The sequence below is a fragment of the Colletotrichum aenigma genome (genome assembly GCF_013390185.1).
Source record: "Colletotrichum aenigma strain Cg56 chromosome Unknown KSG_Cg56_contig02, whole genome shotgun sequence".
NCBI lineage: Eukaryota > Fungi > Ascomycota > Sordariomycetes > Glomerellales > Glomerellaceae > Colletotrichum > Colletotrichum aenigma.
Window position 1 is genome coordinate 5,176,980 of NW_023500908.1, and position 17,483 is coordinate 5,194,462.

At 56.1% G+C, this 17,483-nt stretch overlaps 4 protein-coding genes across 4 annotated transcripts; 1 reads left to right on the forward strand and 3 right to left on the reverse strand.

Annotated features, from left to right (window-relative positions):
- Positions 1 to 944: 944 nt before the first annotated feature.
- On the forward strand, positions 945 to 2,462 carry xynD-2 (Arabinoxylan arabinofuranohydrolase; the record flags this gene model as incomplete). The annotated part of the gene is made up of 1 exon (XM_037318675.1): positions 945 to 2,462. The coding sequence occupies one exon, from the start codon at positions 945 to 947 to the stop codon at positions 2,460 to 2,462; it is 1,518 nt and encodes a 505-aa protein (XP_037183936.1).
- Positions 2,463 to 5,623: 3,161 nt separating this feature from the next.
- Positions 5,624 to 6,833, reverse strand: PEP2 (putative vacuolar protease A; the record flags this gene model as incomplete). The annotated part of the gene is made up of 2 exons (XM_037318676.1): positions 5,624 to 6,685; positions 6,738 to 6,833. The coding sequence occupies 2 exons, from the start codon at positions 6,831 to 6,833 to the stop codon at positions 5,624 to 5,626; spliced, it is 1,158 nt and encodes a 385-aa protein (XP_037183935.1).
- Positions 6,834 to 7,719: 886 nt separating this feature from the next.
- Positions 7,720 to 10,422, reverse strand: CGCA056_v003420 (Beta-galactosidase BoGH2A; the record flags this gene model as incomplete). The annotated part of the gene is made up of 1 exon (XM_037318677.1): positions 7,720 to 10,422. The coding sequence occupies one exon, from the start codon at positions 10,420 to 10,422 to the stop codon at positions 7,720 to 7,722; it is 2,703 nt and encodes a 900-aa protein (XP_037182965.1).
- A 4,651-nt stretch (positions 10,423 to 15,073) lies between these two features.
- On the reverse strand, positions 15,074 to 16,566 carry CGCA056_v003421 (uncharacterized protein; the record flags this gene model as incomplete). Its single annotated transcript, XM_037318678.1, has 6 exons — positions 15,074 to 15,168; positions 15,290 to 15,431; positions 15,495 to 15,935; positions 16,054 to 16,163; positions 16,218 to 16,400; positions 16,479 to 16,566. The coding sequence occupies 6 exons, from the start codon at positions 16,564 to 16,566 to the stop codon at positions 15,074 to 15,076; spliced, it is 1,059 nt and encodes a 352-aa protein (XP_037182966.1).
- Positions 16,567 to 17,483: the final 917 nt, after the last annotated feature.

Genomic DNA, 17,483 nt, shown 5'->3' on the forward strand with positions numbered 1-17,483 from the left:
AATGTAGTCACTTTCGCATCCTCGGTCAGAGATTTAAGTGACACTTGTCTGTCTTTTGTACGGGCTGTCGGTGTACCGGCCGGGGATGTGGGGCGATTTCGGCCGGAGGTCGGCAGGAAACCTGGGACTGTCTGTGGTAGAGCCGAAAGCACTGTCCCAAGGTTCTCACGCCCAAGGAGGGTTGAAATTGATATTGCTCTAAAAACCGTAAGTGTGTAACTGTCTCTCTCGGAAAAATTGCACAAGTGATCACCGCAAGCGTTGACCCAAATAAGCCGCCTTGCTCGACGATCCGCGACGACCCAAAGGGGGGTGTGACTCGGGATCCAGTCCGAAGCTGCATGATCCCGGGATCCGTCCCCGGTTGCAATTTTCGTATCGTCGTATCGTTTTTATCAAAAGCTCTTGGCCGCAACAAAGCAAGAATATTCCATTGGCGGCGTTTTTTGGCCTTTTAAATAACAGGAGCAACCGAGCTCAGTAATACCCCGCGCGTTCTAACGGTGAATCTCCAAAGCCACCAAACGCAGATGATCGGCGGAAGTTGCAGCTCCGCCGGAAGCGTACCGAGGCGGAGGCTTTGGGGGCCGTCCATTTGCTTGCAGTGGCTCCACCCCGGACACACGGGTTTGTTGGAACATCTCTGGTCAAGACGTCGATCTATGCCGGTATTTTGTGCTGTTAAGCCAGACTAAGTCGTTACCGAAGACGTTTAAGCGGTCGAATCGGGCTGTATATAGTTGAGCACCTTCCTGTATGAGAAGCGTTTGCATGCGCATAGCTGCACATCAACTCAAACGTAAAACTGGCTCAGCAACTTGAAAATTGCAGACACCCACTGCCATTGGTCTATATAGCTTGTGTTCAACCTCCAACAACCGCCAGTCTGCTGTTGACCAAGCGTCCACACCGGTGTCTCGACATTCGTTATCACTCCTGCCATGATGTGGTCTCTTACCTCTGTCATCGCCCTCCTCCTCCAAGGGTTGTTAGTAACGGCCCAGACAACCATCACATCCACTGGCAACCCCATCATCGCCGATGGCTCCTACTACTCAGCCGACCCAGCCCCTTTGGTGGTTAACAACACCGTCTACATCCTCAGCGGTCGTGATCAGGCACCGGCGAACCAGAACACGTTCGTGATCAATGAGTGGCAGATGCTCAGCAGCAGCAACCCCAACCCCGCCGGCGCCCAGTGGCAATTCCGTTCCAATATCGCCCGGCCCGAGTCCATCTTCTCATGGGCTGCCGCCGGGACCGCCTATGCCGCACAGGTCGTGCAAGGGCCGAATGGGAGATTCTATCTCTACGCGCCCGTCACGCAAAGATCAACGTCCAGCTCCGACCGCTTTGCCATAGGTGTGGCCGTCTCGAGCAACCCATGGGGCCCCTTCACAGATGCGCACCCCAGCGGCCCGATTGTGTCCCAGACAATCCCGCAGGCGAACAACATCCAGAACATCGATCCTACAGTCCTGCTCGACGACACCGGCCGCGTGTATCTCTACTGGGGCACGTTCGGCGCACTCCGCGGCATCGAACTCGCGACTGATATGGTGACCACCATCGGCTCAGCCGTGTCCGTCAACAGCCTCACAGGCTTCTTCGAGGCCCCTTGGCTGCTCAAACGGCGGGGGACCTATTACATGCTCTACGCTGCAAACAACGCCGGCGCCAACTCGCCGTGCACGCCCACGTCCTACCACGCCTGCATCGCCTACGGCACCGCATCCTCCCCCCTGGGCCCGTGGACGTTCCGCGGCGTGATGCTCGACATCGTCTCCTCAACCACATCCCACCCCGGCGCCTTCGAGCTTAACGGGCAGTGGTACCTCGTCTACCACACCCGAGACGCCTCCGGGGGCGGCCACTTCCGCCGCAGCGTCGCGCTCGACTACATGACCTGGAACGACGCCGCCTCCCCGCCGAGCATCAACAAAGTTATCCAAACCCGCCGCGCCCAGCCTGCCGCGCCCGCAACGCGCAACATCGCCCCCCGCGCCGTGGCGAGCTCGGTGAACCAGACCCCGATCCAGTACTGGACGAAGTCCCTCAACGACGGCTGGATTCCGAGTAACCCGCTGCCGCCCGACTACTGGAGCTCGTACAACGGCAATGCCTCGCCGCAGACGAACACGCTTGTGCTGACGTGGAGTTCGGCTGTGACGCTGAACGGAGCGCGGATGGTGTTCTTCGCGGACCAGCCGGCGGGGTCGAACATCGGCGTGCCGCCCCCGGCGAGCTGGCGGTTGGAGTATTTGAATAGCAGCGGTGCGTGGGTTGCTGTCAGTGCGAGCACGGGGTATCCGACGGCGGTGACGGATAACCCGTCGATTGTGAGCTTCACGCAGGTTAGTACCACGGCTCTGAGGGCGGTTTTGACTGCGTCGGGGGGTAATGGGCAGTTTGGCGGTGTTGGGGTGAAGGAGTTTGAGGCGCTTGCTCCAAAACCCCAGTGACGCGACATCGAAGTGTAAAGTATGCCTAGGCTTGAGTTACTTGATTCCTGAACTTTTAGCCAGTTGAAGATGCCACTGATCACGAAGTCTGAGCCGCTATGTTAAGTGACATTTTTCTTGCTAAACTACTAGATGCTGTTACTGATTACTCGTATCCTAGGGATTATCATGTACCGTATCCACGTCTCCCGCTCAAATCCAATACCGGGACAAACGTTACGAATCTCATTCCTTCTTTTCCACCGTGCTCCCGACCTCCTTTGGCTCTGATCCAGGTTGGACACCACTTTCGTCCTTGGGCATTTCAGTATCGACAGTCGTATCCGCAGCCTTCGACTCTACAGTTTCATCAGACTTAGGAGCTTCATCAGACTTGGAAGCTTCGCCAGTCATATCCACCGCTTCTTTGCCATCCTGCGCTTGCGATGGTGTGCCACGTCTCCAGATGTTCACACTCGGCATCGAAACCTGACCAAGTGACGACACCGATGCCGGCACCTTTGGCATCGACGGCATGCCGGGCATACCTGGCATCCCCGGCATATTGGGCATATTGGGCATGTTTGGCATCTTGCTCGGCAACCACCCTCTTACACCGGTGCCAGACTGTTGGGCAACTTGGAAAAGGTGCTGCATGTACGTCCGCTTCTGCTCGGTGTCGATATTCTCCGGGCTCGCGTCTCCGACGAGATCTCCATCCCCGTCCTCCGGCAGAGGAACAACCGACGCAGCGGCGGCGATGTCGATGGGCGACTCGTCCGGAAGCTCGTTGGTGGACTTGGACGCCACATTCTCATCCATTTTCTCATCCGATTTCTCCGCCTCCTCGTTCGACTTTGCCTTTTCAAGCGTCTCTTCCACCTCGTGGTCCTCCTGGGCCTCCTCCGGCGGCGGATCGCGGAACTTGGGGTCGTCGACGACGCGCTCCTCACTGTTGAACCATTCGATAACTAGGTCTGCTGCCTTGTCCGTCATCTTCTCATAGTCCTCGTTCTTCTCTAGGTCAAAGAGGCTCATGTGGGCCTGCACCTCATCGTCGACCTTGCGCAGCACCTGGCGCGAGAACAGAGGATACGCGGCGTGGCTCTCCTCAGGCACGGCGCAGAAGGTCCTCTCGGGAACGAAATATCCTCCCTGCCAGTACCCGTTCTCGCCCAACGAAGCATAAAAGTCGTGAATACCGACGCCCTTGAGAGCGCCCATGCGTTCCAGCCGCCGGTTGAGCTCCTTCTGCTTCAAAAGCGCACCGACAAAGGTGAAGTGGTCCGACAACCACGCGAACGAGCGGCCAACATTCCCGCGGTTGATGTACGCAAGACCCTGCCCCAGAGCATCGATACTCTGGCGGTAGCCCTCCTTGACGGACTCCTTGTTGAGGTTCATGAGCCCGTTCATGATGGCCTCGCGGTTGACATACGCTGCCACGCCGCCGGCCGCGATGGCGCCCACCGTGCCCGTCCGCACAGCGACGAGCTGCCACGTCTTCCAGCCGGGGTTGCGCGCGGTCGACGCGACGGCGGAGGTGGCGGCGCGCCTGGTGCCGAGGCGGGCGAGGCTCGCGGGCGCGGCAGCGGAGAGGGCGGTCATGACGTTGAAGACGCTGCTGACCTTCTGGTAGTTTGAGAAGGCGCCGTAGACAAACATGGAGCGGGCGAGGCCGTTATAGGGGGTGTCGAAGGTGAGGATGCCCTGGATCGGGGGGAAGATGGGGTCGTCTTCGGAGGGGTTGGCGTGGGCGCGTTCGTTGACGGCAAGGAAGAGTGCGTCTGCGGCGACGAAGCCTCTGTCTTGTGTTAGTGGTTGGGTGTGATGGAGTGAGGGGGGAGGCTTGCCCCATAGAGTGAGCGACGAGGATGACGCCGACTTCTCTGTCTTTTGGTGGCCATGGCTTCTCGACGGTGGATTTCCTCACTTCCATGACCTGTTCTTTGAGCCTGAGATGTGTTAGGACAAGGCCTTTCGTTGCTGATGAATGGAGGTGAGATACCATGCCAGGAAGGCCTCGGTGGCTTCAGCCAGCTCGCCCTTGGTCTCATACTTGGGGTAGACGATGGACTCGACGCGGTGGTCCGGCAGTTGCTTGGTGACCACCCGTTTGAGGTCCTGCAGGAATGTGAGCGGGTGCCCACGGGACCTCTTGGCGATATCTTCACTTACATCAGGGAATTCGCGAAAGGTGTCATCGTTGCCCTGTGGTAGTGGTTAGATTGGCGTTGCATGCGCCAGACAGGGGGCCTCTCACCTTGAAGCCGTGGATGAAACACAGCAGTAATGTGCGTGACATGATGAGTGAGATTACTAACAACAACCTTGAGAAGCAATGAAATACAGGTGGAATGGAATACTTGTTGTAGTAAAAGGGACAATATGATCTTAGGATGTTCCTAGGAAGGGTATCATGGAGCTTTGTGGTAGGGATGAGAGAGATGAAGTCGAGCCCGTGCAAAGACTGACGAAAGAATATGCCGCAACACCACCTTCTGCATCTCCTCCTCTTCCTTCACTTTCTCAAGCAGTGACGACCTATTGACCGAGCACACTCACCCATCGCCTTCCCATGTTCCAGGCTTTTCCCAGCCCAGCCACACCTTCTGTGCTGCGTTCCAGGCCTCTGCTTCGCTGGTGCGTGGCGAGTGCGTCGAAAGACGAAGCCTGCAGCCAATGACCCAGCGGCCAAGACGTCACCGATAACGTCATTGCGATGTTTTCCGCGCACCTCCAAAACACCAAACATCCCAGCGCACTTTTTGCTTCCTTCACACTACTTCACACTACTGCACTTTGAGCCGACGCGACCCTCTTGGATGTCAGACCCCTGGCCTGTCGGATCGCCTGTCAAAACACACACCATCGATCTGATCTTCGCTTCCTCTCTCCAATCTTCTGCACGTCGCGGCACGTCACATGCAAACTCAAATAGACGAGCTGCCGATGCATCGAGCTGAGGCTTCGCGGCCGGGGTCGGGGTCGGGGTTGGATTGGGTGGCCACCCACCACGTGCGATCCAAGATCTGACGATCGAGTGCATCTGGAGGATTTCCAGGATTTTACTCATTTTTTCTTTTATCATTGACTCTATTGTTCCCAGTAGTCTGGTCTGTTCTATTCTGCTGCCCAGTCACCCTGGACAATCACCCAACCCACACACATCGTCCTCCCCATCACGCCTTGGCCTTGATCTTGCCAAACGACAGCTTCGGGTCAAACTTGGAAATGTCCGTCTCGTTCGCCGCGGCCCCAAAGTCCCACACGGTGTAAAAGTTGCGCAGGAACGGCGTGCCAATCAGCGTGAACCCGCTCGTCTCGCCGCCCTCGAACGGCGGCCAGCACGCGTCCTCGCGGTTCGCGAAGCCGGGCCGCTTGAGCTGCTCGCCGGTGATCTCGACGACCTGCGGCGTGCGGTAGTCGCCAAAGCTGAACTTGAAGGACCACGACGAGTTGAACTCGCTGCAGAGCGGGATGTGCTCGCCGTTGAGGATCGCCGTGTAGTTCATCCCGATGGACTCGTACACCTTGAGGTTCTGCGCCTCGGGCAGCGTGATGGACCCCGCGCCCGTGTCGAAGACGACCCTGCCGATGTCAAAGTCCACCTCGGTCTCGGTGACGCTGCCGTTGGTGGTGGTGCGCGTGCCGTTGACCGCGAGCATGGTCGAGCGCCACACGTCGTAGAAGCCGGGTATGACGCGCGTGATGGGGATCGTGGTGAGGTCGCCCTCAACAAAATCGGCCTCGCGCGAGCCGCCAAGGGTGAGCACGCCGTCGCCGGGCACGCCGCCGGTGTTGGTGAACTCGGTGCCGTAGTAAATGCCGAATTTGGCGGCGTCGAGGTGCCCCTCGGCCATGAGGGTCTCCATGACGGTGTTGGCGCCGCCGTCGATGATGGAGCTGAAGCCGAGCCCCATGAAGCCGTCGGCGGCGAGGGCGGCCCAGTTGGACTCGTTGGCGGCGATGAAGGCCTGGTCCCAGGTCACGCCGCCGGCGGACCACACCTCGTCGACGGCGGGGCCCACGACGCGCCCGCCGAGGTACGGGATGTCGGCCGAGTTGCCGGTGAGGTTGCCCGTGCTGGAGGCGGCGATGTCGTAGCCGGTGCGGTTGTACCCGCTCACGTTGGCGCACTCGGTCTTGCAGGTGCTGTCGACGGCCCAGGACGACGAGCTGCCGGTGTCGAAGAGGAGGCGGTACGTCTTGGCGGGCGTGCCGATGTTGAACTCGACGGTTTTCTGACTGTCGTCAGTATTCAGGTCGTCAGTACTAGTCTAGATAGTAACTCACGTAGCCGTTGTCCACGATGATGGGCAATTCCATCACAGCCGCCGTCGCGACGGACGCGACCGCTGCCGCCGAGAAGAAACGAGTGACGGGCGACATTTTTGGAGTATTAACACAGGCAAACTGTCAAAACGATTCACTTGAGTGAGAGAACCAACAACTCAGGCTGGATGAAGAAAACCCCAAGACAGATCTCCCACCGGCCCGGGACGACCACCTTAAATTCCTTCCAGAACCCAACCTTCCTGCGCCCCCCCCCCGCCCGCATCGTGACGATCACCTCGTAAAAAGGGAGCGGGCTGTGGGGCGGGTTAATCTCGACAGAGCTGGGATGCTGGAGCCGGCCAGCCCGTGCCGACGGAGCAGTTCTGGGGTCCTGGCTTGTGCATACGGGAATGCTCGGTTACCCGGATACGCTTCTATTTTCAGACGCAACTTTCCCGCGCCGTCTCTCAAGTTTTTGTCCTTGATTTTTCTAGTTTTAACCTAACGTGAGAGGCAAATGATTTGGCATGGCGCCATCTCTCAAGCTGGAGACGGCGTGGGGCTGGTGCGAAGAACACGACGTTGGCTGGCAAGACACGGCATTCAGGGAACTAAGTCTGCGATTAGGAGGATGGACGGACTGTTCAGCCCTACAAACCGGTTGTGGCTGCGTTGATGGGCCCCTTATTTGGCGGGGACTTAGGGAGGAAAGCAGAAGGGGAGGTTTGACTCGTGTTCGGCACTGCGGTTCATCTCATCTCGAGTGACGATGGAGACGGCGAGATCGAGCAATCCCGGGGATGCTTTGGTTGATTGAATGCCCCATCTGATCGCCTGACTCTTCTGTGTCTTTTCTTATTCCCGTCTCGGGCGAGTCTTCGGACTTGATTCGTTCAACACATCATCACCGCTGACAAAGCGGCATCACATGTGAAGTCCACACAATAAACACTCTCACAATAAAGAATTATTCAACTCTTCATTAATATCTACAGCTCGTCTACAGAGCCTTGATAGTAACAACACCATCGCTCAACCCCGCCCCCGACGCCGTAACCACAACCTCCCCCGTCGCCCCCTCGTCAACCTTGACAATCGCCAGCGCCAACCCGCTAAACACCTTGCGCGTCAACGACGGGAACGCAACCAGATCCGCAGGATCACCATTGTCCGTCGCGACAATCTGCCCCGGCCCACTGATGCTGAACGTGATCTCGTCCTCTGCAAACCGCACCAGGTCGCCCTCCGCGTCCCGCACCTCCACCGTGACGAAACTCAGATCGGCCCCGTCGGAAGCAATGGCCGCCCGGTCCGCCGATGCGGCGAGCTGCGTCGCCGCTCCGACTGTGCGCACGACGGATGTCGCCCACTCGGCGCCGTCCTTGTAGGTCACCACCTTGATCTCGCCGGGCGCGTAGAGCACGTCGTCCCAGCGGAAGCGGTACTCCCTCTCCGCGCGGGTGAGTTTTCCCTGGGACTCCCCGTTGACGAAGAGCTCGGCGGTGTCCGCGGAGGTGAAGACGTGCACCGGCGTGACCTCGCCGACGCGCTCCGGCCAGTTCCAGTGCGGGAGGACATGTGCAAACTTCAAATCGGGCCGCCAGCGCGCTTGGTACAGGAAGAAACGGTCCTTCCTGAAACCCGCGAGGTCAATAATGCCGGAATACGAGCTGCGCGCGGTGTAGTACGGCGTCGGCTCGCCGAGGTAGTCCCATCCCGTCCAGACGAACTCGCCCGCCACAAACGGGTGCGCGTCCTGCGCCGCAAACACCTTATCCGGCGCGGCGCCGAAGTTGGCCGAGTACAGCTCGTACCCGCTCACGCGCAAGGTCGTCGAGTTCCCGCCCGACGTGTCGTTGACGGGGGCGCCCCCAGACTCCGCGACGGGGAAGATGTAGCTCCCGCGCGTGGAGAGCGCCGAAGCCGTCTCCGACGAGAGGATCATCTTGTCGGGGAAGGCGGCGTGGAAGTCCGCGTAGAGCGGGTGCGTGCGCACGCCCGGGAGGTACGAGTACGCGGGCGTGTCGCGGATGCCCTCGCCCTGGTAGTTGAGGCTGAGCACGTCCATCGCCGTTGGGAAGGACATGTTGGGCTTGGCGAAGTTCATGCTGGCCGTCGAGGGGCGGGTGGGGTCTTCGTCGTTGACCATGGCGTGCAGCTCGAGGGCCGGGACGGTGCCCGGGTCGCCGATCTGTTGCTCGGAGACCTCGTTGCCGAAGGACCACATGACGACGGAGGGGTGGTTGCGGTCGCGGCGCATCATGGCGCGCAGGTCGGCCTCGTGCCAATCCTGAAAAATGAGGTGGAAGTCGTTGGCGGTCTTGTTGCGGTACCAGGAATCAAAGACCTCGTCCATGACGACGAAGCCCATGGCGTCGGTGAGCTCGAGGAGTTCCGGGGCCGGCGGGTTGTGCGACATGCGGATGGCGTTGCAGCCGAGCTCGGCGAGGATGTCGAGCTGGCGCTGGGCGGCGCGGGTGTTGAAGGCGGCGCCGAGGGCGCCGAGGTCGTGGTGGTTGTTGACGCCCTGGAGGCGGACGTGGGCGCCGTTGACGAGGAGGCCGGCGTCGGCGGAGTAGGTCACGGAGCGGATGCCGAAGCGCGTGGTATAGGTGTCTGCGGTCTGACCGTTGACAGTCACGGTTGTGACGGCGATGTAGCGGTGCGGTTGCTGGGACGGGGGAGGGCCCCAGAGGAGGGGGTTCGTCACGGTGGTGGAGGACGAGGCGGAGGATTTGCTGCCCGCGGGGACGGTGAGCGAGGAGGCTTCGAAGGAGGAGACCTTGTCGCCTGCCTCGCCAGCGGCGGTGAGGGTGTAGACGTCAGTAGCGACCTGGATCTCCTGGTCTGCGGAGCCCGTGTTCTCGACTTCCACAACGAGGTCGAGCGTCGCGGAGGAAGAAGACACGTCCTTGGTGGTGATATACGTGCCCCATTGGCTGACGGCCACGGGACTGACCTTGGTGAGCCAGACGTTGCGGTAGATGCCGCCGCCGGGGTACCAGCGCGCCGAGTCAGGCGGGTTGTCGAGGCGGATGGCGAGGACGTTCTCGTCGCCCTGCGCCAGGTGCGGCGTCAGATCGAGGCGGAACGAGTTGTACGGGTACGGCCAGCCGCCGACGAGGTGGCCGTTCAGCCAGACCATCGCGTACGACATGGCGCCGTCGACGTCGAGGTAGACTGACTTGCCCACGTCCTCGGGGCTCAACGTGAGACTGCGGCGATACCAGCCCACGCCGTGGACAGGCAGCCGGCCCATGCCGCCGCCGATGATGGGGTCCTCCTCGGTGTAGAACGGGCCCTTGATGGCCCAGTCGTGCGGGAGGTCCACCGTCTCCCACGCGTCGTCGTCGAAGCCCGCGGACGCGTAGGACACATTGCGCATGGGCTCGCCGGCGGGGCGCTCGTGGTGCTTCGCGGCGTCGTTGATGAAGGTGTTGGCCGAAGGCAGGATCCAGTCCTTCAGCACGTAGATGTCGGTGAGGTTCTCGAGGTCCGGACGGATGTCGTAGGCGATGCCGTCCGGGTTGAACTCGGAGCGCCAGAAGCGCCAGCCCTTGTTGATGCTGACGCGCTCGCGGCCGGCGGAGATGGTGGAGTTGTCCTGGCGCCTGATGCTCAGCGCCGCGGCAGGGCGGGAGAGCAGCAGGACGAGGAGGCTCAGGAGGAGCAGCCCGTAGGCGTGTGGCCGTGGGGAAGACATCTTGCAAGAGGCCGATGCCGGGTTTGGGGTGGTAGAGGTGGCCGACATTGGTGAGAGAACGCCTCAAGGCGCGGTCTTATATGTCAAGCACATCTTAGCCATGGAATGGATCCCGCCGGGTCGTCTCCATTGACGTAAACGCAGGTATGTAATGCCGTCGGATTCTTCCAGAAATCCGGCATCATCACCCCGAGAAAACAAGTGATTTACGCAGCAGCACCTCGGCTTTTCGATGCCCTTGTTGATGGGGTAATTTCGGGTGAAAAGCATCCCAGGCCCTCCGCACCCCGCGTTTCTCCGCACGGCAGCTGCTACGGTACAGGGATGCCGCCGGCAGCTATTTAGCCTGAATGTCACGCTCAATCTCGCGATTGGGCCGCGTGAGCCCGCTGAGGGGGCTTTTTTCTTGGAGATTGGATGATTTGTAGGTCAAAGTCTGTTTAAAGAGGCCTTTGCAGAGTTGGAGAAGCGGGGGAAGAAAGGGGCTGGGACATACTATGTAGAATGCCCACATCACGAGTGACGCCTGAGTTAGAAAGCGATGGCGAGCTCGCCTGGGGAAACTTTCTGCAAACGCTTTCTTCTACTGCATCTCGTGCGGTAACAGTCGCCAGATTTGACATGGTTGTAAGTTGAGATGATGTCTCGACGTTCTATCATTTTGGACATACTTCAGTGTAGAAAGGCCTATCGCTCATTGACCAGCAGCACGTGGTTGCGCAGCTTTACTTCTTTCATTGGTCATCCCCAATGTGGATTGTCTTGCGCGCCCAAGACAGGATGATTTTGGTACGCGCGAGAATAAATATCAAATCCCAGTTGTTCCATAATATTTTCTCCGAAGTTGTCAAATGGTGAGAACCAATACTCCTGGGGGATGTTTGGGGGTGGTTGAGCGTTCTCCCCGTTGGCTACCCACGCAACGTTGTCCTTCTCCTCATACTCCTTCCACGTCTCCTCGTCCATGTCGGGCGCAGGCCAATTATCGTCGGGCAAGCGTATTGCCCATGGTAGTCGGGTCCGTCTCTGTATATGGAAGGCGGCAGCGGAGTCGACAAAAACGTCCTTGGCGCTCCTGGCGTTCAGCTTTTTCGGAATCAACCGAGGCAAGTTGACGGTCACGTCGACCTTTTGATTCTTCAAGGTAGGCATGATGTCCGATAAGCCCTGGAGTATCTGCGTCTCCGCAATTTGGTCCCAGCCGAAGGCTTTGTCGTGGTCGAGCCAGAGAGTGAGCCGTTGTAAATGGTGCATTCCGAGCAGATTCGGCCAGATCCGCATCCATTGGCCGTGCTCTCTTTGGCGGCCGCTTCCTTCTGGGGTACCGCCGGGTCTTGGGAATATCTTCGTCTCGTCATGATACGCAAAGTAGTGAATGAAGAGAGTGTTGATTACAGACATCGGGAGTCGTAACGTGAGATCTACGTTGCACAGGGACTCGAAGAGGTGGTATTGCTTAACCTCGCGCGAGGAGACTGTCTCTGGAAGCTTCGATGACGGTTGTGGGACGGTTGTTGACAACGTCATATCGATGGTCTCGAGATCAGTGAAGTGGACATGTTGCGTCGGCTTGGAGATGAAGTGTATGAAATCCAAGCATCTATTCCCATGGTTAGTACACGTAACGAATCGTAGGAATCAACCAACAAACTCAAACACGTACAGTGCCTTCGATGATAGTAGCAGAGGTAGCAGTGGCGTGTGGATAGCACTAGCCTGGCCTTCGACGCCATCGAGATATCTCTCCTCACACCTCCAGTGGCAACCCCAAGATGAATCCACACGGCGAGCCCATCTAGGATTCTGATACTCGGGCTCAGCTGCGATAAATCTGTGAGACGAATCATCTGCGCCTTGGCACTCCATGATCTGTAAGTCACCGTCAAGTAGAAACAGATGCGTTTTCGTCCCACATAGCATTCGATAGATGTGATACCGAACTTCTAGGGGCAAGCCCAACAGGGGCGATTCCTGCACTTCCTTGACAGTAACTAAGTTGTGCATGTTGGGTGAAAAGAAACCTGGAAGAGCAGAACGAAAAAAAAAGGTTCTGGGCGGGCGTTTGCAGCGAAAACGAACTAGCCGGTATTTGCAGGGTGGTAGTATTCAGGGCATGGAGGGCATAGTGAATGTGGATACTCTGAGATGCCTGGGAATCAGGATGGAGGACGAAGGTTGGAAAGCGAGTGAGGATCAGTGATATTTATAAACGCTCAGGCCCTTCGTCATGCAGGAAGTTGGCGCGGCACAGCCTGTTTACTGACCGCCAAAACAACTCGGGGACCAACAGGGCAGTCCTACAATCAGACATTTCTGATTGGCCACATTGAAAAGGGTCTTGCTAAATACTTACCGGTTGGGCAGTAGTACTCTCTGCAGTAGCATGATAACGGAACCGCCACGACGCAGATTGGTTTATTTTTGGTAACGCCAACAGCATGTGTTGATCTCTTCCTGGGGTAGAAAGAATCACAACGGGAAAGGGTTCCAAAACCTTTGCTCCGTGTTCCAACACATTCTTCCAGGCGTGGAGACAACTGCAGCTGTTATTGTTGCATCTTAATGCCAACGCTGACGTGTAATGAATGTATACTTTTCCTCCAGCTTGATGTCCACTCTGGTACAAATTTCAAATCCTTAAAATAGTCTCAAGTCGAAGTGCTTAGAATAGAACGCGCTTGTAGCCCATCACCATTTGACGATTCCAAGAGCAACTCGGCCTAGGCCGCCGTGAATGCCTCAACTATCTCATCCATCTATCAAATGATTCCCCATTCCCCATTGAGTGGAAATCCTAGCTGTGGGTGATTGTCGAATTCATCACTGTTGACGTCGTATCCCATCGCATCGAAGATTAGCCAATCTTCGCCACGAGGCGTGGCTCGATTCTCGGGGTACCCAGGAGGGATTTCGCCATTCTCTTCATTTGTGACCCACCAGATTCCGAATTTATCAGCTGCAGTCCACTCGTAGCCCTCGGCAGCACATTTCCACGGCAAGCGCACTCGTCTTTTGACAGAAAATTCAGGCGCTTTCGTGACAAAATACCGGTCATCATTGTGATAGCTCGTTATCTCGAGAGGCAGCCGAGGAAGATTGACGCAGACCTTCACTCCGCGGCTGTTCAGGGTAGGCATGACGTCCGATAGGCTCTGCAAGATCTCTCTCTCGTACACAAGATCCCAATTATAGTGACCATTGTGGTCGAGCCAGAGAGCAAACGACTGTAAGGATGGAAGGTCCTGTAATGAAGGCCAGAGCCGTTCCCATTGCTTGTACTGCCTCAGACAGCCGCTCCCCTCTGGGGTGGCGAATGGTCTAGGCGGCGTGTTGATCTTCTGCTGCATTGCCGGCCTCGATAGGAAGGGCACATACAGTGTGCCCAAGAGTCGCAGTGATAGTCGCAATGTGAGGCAAATGTTGCGCATTGATCTGAGTATTGGCCAGGTCTCGTTTTTACTGCGTGCTTGGGAAAGGGAAGAGCTTGCTGGGAAGCTTGCGCAGAAGAGGCCGCTGATGGTCTCCAGATCCGTAAAATGGATGTACTGAGTGGGCTGTGACAAGAATTGAACTACGTCATGAAACCTGTGTAATGCATTTGTTACCACCTATTTGAACTAATTCGTCATCAGAAAGATGTGAGGTTCAACTTACATCGTCTTCGAAGAAAGCAAGACTGAAAGCAAATGCATGTGAGATGCGTGACCAGGCTCTTTCAAGCCGTCCAAATAGTGTTCTTCTCATTTCCAATGGCATCCCCAACTTGACTCCACTCGACGAATCCAGACAGGGTCCTCAAAGTCGCATATGGTATCGCCTCCCGGCGTCATGTTCCGGTATGAAACATCGTCCACGCCCTGGCAGGCCATGATCTGAAGCTGTCCCTGATGAAGAAATATGTGCGTCTCTCTACCCCATAATTGCTCATAGAATTGGAATCGAATCTCCAAAGGAAATTTGGAAAACAGGAGTGGGGATGAAGCCATTGATTCGGCAGAACTTGCTGACGGGTCGCGATGCTTGGTGCCAGGAACAAAAGGATCACCTGCAGCGCTGATCTACGATTGGCTGTTGGAATGAACGTATGAAAAGGAATGCAAAAATAATCTGAGGGGGCGACAACCAACAGGTTTATAAATACGCATGGCTGTAGCTCAGTACACCGCTCTGTTGGTCGGACAATTTCGGGGGCTGGAGCGGACCATACTACCAACAGAAACAGTAAGGAGATGCCAAGTGAAATCTAATTGGTTCTTCCTTGCTAAAGAGACTGCAAAATACCGCCTTGCGCCCTCTATTTGGGCGTTCGATCTTCTGATGATGGACTGAGAGATCACAGCAATTCAACCCCAGTTCTTGTGTGAGAACATAGTAAGTACAGTACGCCCGGCAAACGAAGCAAACAGGACAACTTGAATTCTGGGGTAGTCTATGGGTTGGAACAATATTCCACCCCAATTTAATTTCCGATAATCAACATGTCTATAATTCAACCTGAAACTGCATCCGACCAAAAGCTTTCATGTAGACCACTCAACACTTCCTGTCCCAGCTGCACTCCTGTGCCTAAGTTTGACCTGACCTACAAGGTACATATTTGTATCTTGACCTCTGTTGGGGGCAAACCAAAGACTTACCCATGAAGCCAATCTTACGCCTTTGGAATCTCGTGAATGACACCATCAGCGTCAACGTAATGGTTCATTTTCCATACTCTCAGTGCCAAGGCCAGCATTGCTATGGAGTCTATTCGCAAGTCGTTAGTCTCAGACTCATCGGCGCCGAACTCAGCGGTCCCCGTAAGAAGGCATGGCTAATTGTTCTAGAACGGGAGATTCGAGGCCTCGAGATGTCTGAAATCACGTACCGGGGTTCCCTTCTACCTCAAAACGGGGTTCTAGGGCCATTTTTGTGACACAGAACCAATTGTAGCAAGAGGGAATTTGCGGCCTCAAGTCTTCCGGAATCCCAGTGTCCTTGAGCGCTCCGCCTTGCTTAGTGTGGGTCAACTATTTGACGGAAGACTCGTATTAGCTTTGTTGCGTTACAACCAATCCCTGAGCGGTTCTCACCTCATGAAGAAATGTGACACCAGAAGTCTTCAGTCCATCAACTGGGACGCCATGCGTGAAGCCAGCGCGAAATCCGTCAGATTTCACCATCTCCAAAAGCCTATCGTCAATCAGAGGGAAGCCTTGTCGATAGGTCCTGTCAAGAAACCATGTACAAAAGTCTGTTGAGGATGCGTGTTGTGTTTCCCGTGTGTAATCTCTGATGCTGACTGAGTTCGTGCTGTCGAGAAGGAGCGCATCTGACCAGCCCTTTTTGTTTACCAGGTCAGAATGCATAGTGGTCATCTTTGGCGCCTTTACGTCGGAACCAGGTTGAAACTCCTTGGTGTAGCACCTTTGGAAGTTGGCCCACGTTTGCTTTACCAAGGGTCTGTTGTCCATCGCAGTATTACTGAGCTTTCCCTCTATGACTTGAAACCTGTCGGCATTGCAGTACAGCTCCTAATTTGAAGTTGCGATTAGTGACTAGCAATCCTGTTGACAAACGCGGAAACTGAAGCTTCTACCGCCAGATGCGATGCAGGCTCTTACACCCCCGCCTTCGTGTCCTTAAACTCACCCAGTCACGGTTATTCTTTACGGATTCCCACTCATTTGACAGAGGTAGATGGGTACTAGGTGCGCGCTCAAATGCGGCAACACGCTCCAGGGTCTCTTTCGATTGTTTGGCTTCTCAGTATAAGTCGCCTTTCGCTGGGGGAAACAAAATCAATGGTTACTCACGTCTAACCGCTTCAAACCGAGTTTCAAAGCCGTCGCGACGACCCAAGACTAGATGGCTCATCTCTCGGACCCAAGGATCATCTGCATGATCTCTCATGACACTGACAGCATCTTCTGCCAGCTGAAGACCTTCAAGAACGGAATCTTTGATCTTTTCCCTGATGTTTTGGTTGTCGTAGGTATCTGGCCGTTTTCGAAGTCAGAGTCGGCCTCACAAACCAACAGAATTAGGTACGAAGATCAAGCTTTGTTCGTACTTACGACAACTTGTATCGATGGCCCATGCTGGTTCTCGTTGAGACATGCAGGTGGTCGCGAGAAACGTGACGAAGGCAAAGGAGAACTTCATGGCAGCAAATGTAGGCACCTACGTTGCAAATTGAGTAAAATAAACTGCTATCCTTGAAAATATGTCGAGGAAAGGCCTGGAGCGATTGGTGTCTGTCAGAATACTTAACAGTTTGTCCAGGACCATGGACATGACTGTTTCTTATACACATCTTCTACATGTCTTTCTCCCAACTCGCCACGGGGTTGCTGCCGAGTCGGAAGACGGATTTGCTTGTTGGAATCATCCCCCAAGACAACGGCGCTTCCTTTGATCACAACACTAGCCCCCAAATTGCATGCTATTTTCAATGCGTTCATCAGTCTACTCTCTTCCTGGACATGTCGGCAAAGACTCGGGGAGAGGGCAGTTGATGGTGTTGGCAATTGTGCACCCCGCTGTCAAATCCAGCGGCCCTTGCTTTTGACAGCTCGAAATTGGAAGAAATTTGCGTCCATCTGCCCCCTCGCACACTGCAATCAATCTAATCCCTTGTTCGTCCATCTTGGATGGATCGACCTCGTTGGCATCCCTCAATGCCAAGATTTCAGCTGGCAAAATCGGCCCTCGTGTTGGGTGAAGGTCAGCAGTGCATCCTCAATTGGAGGCACTTAAGTACTGTCAAAATTAGCAACGAGGGGGTGTTTCATGGTCTGCCAAAGCCTGGTTAACTCTCAGCTAGCATTAATGTGAGGTTAAGCGCCAACGGCGGTGGCGTTGAACCTCAACTCGGCGCCCAGGTCGACCAACAAGCCCCCAATTCCAACACACTTATGAGTGGATCATCGTAGCTCCCTGCAGGGAGCATCTGGTAAGTTTTAGTTGCATCGCGATGTTGGCCCCCGCACATGAGCCTCAGCGGCCCTTTACTCAAACAACACATTGCAACTCAGATCTGATCATGCCACTCTACCCAACGTCGGCAAGCGCCCTCGGGT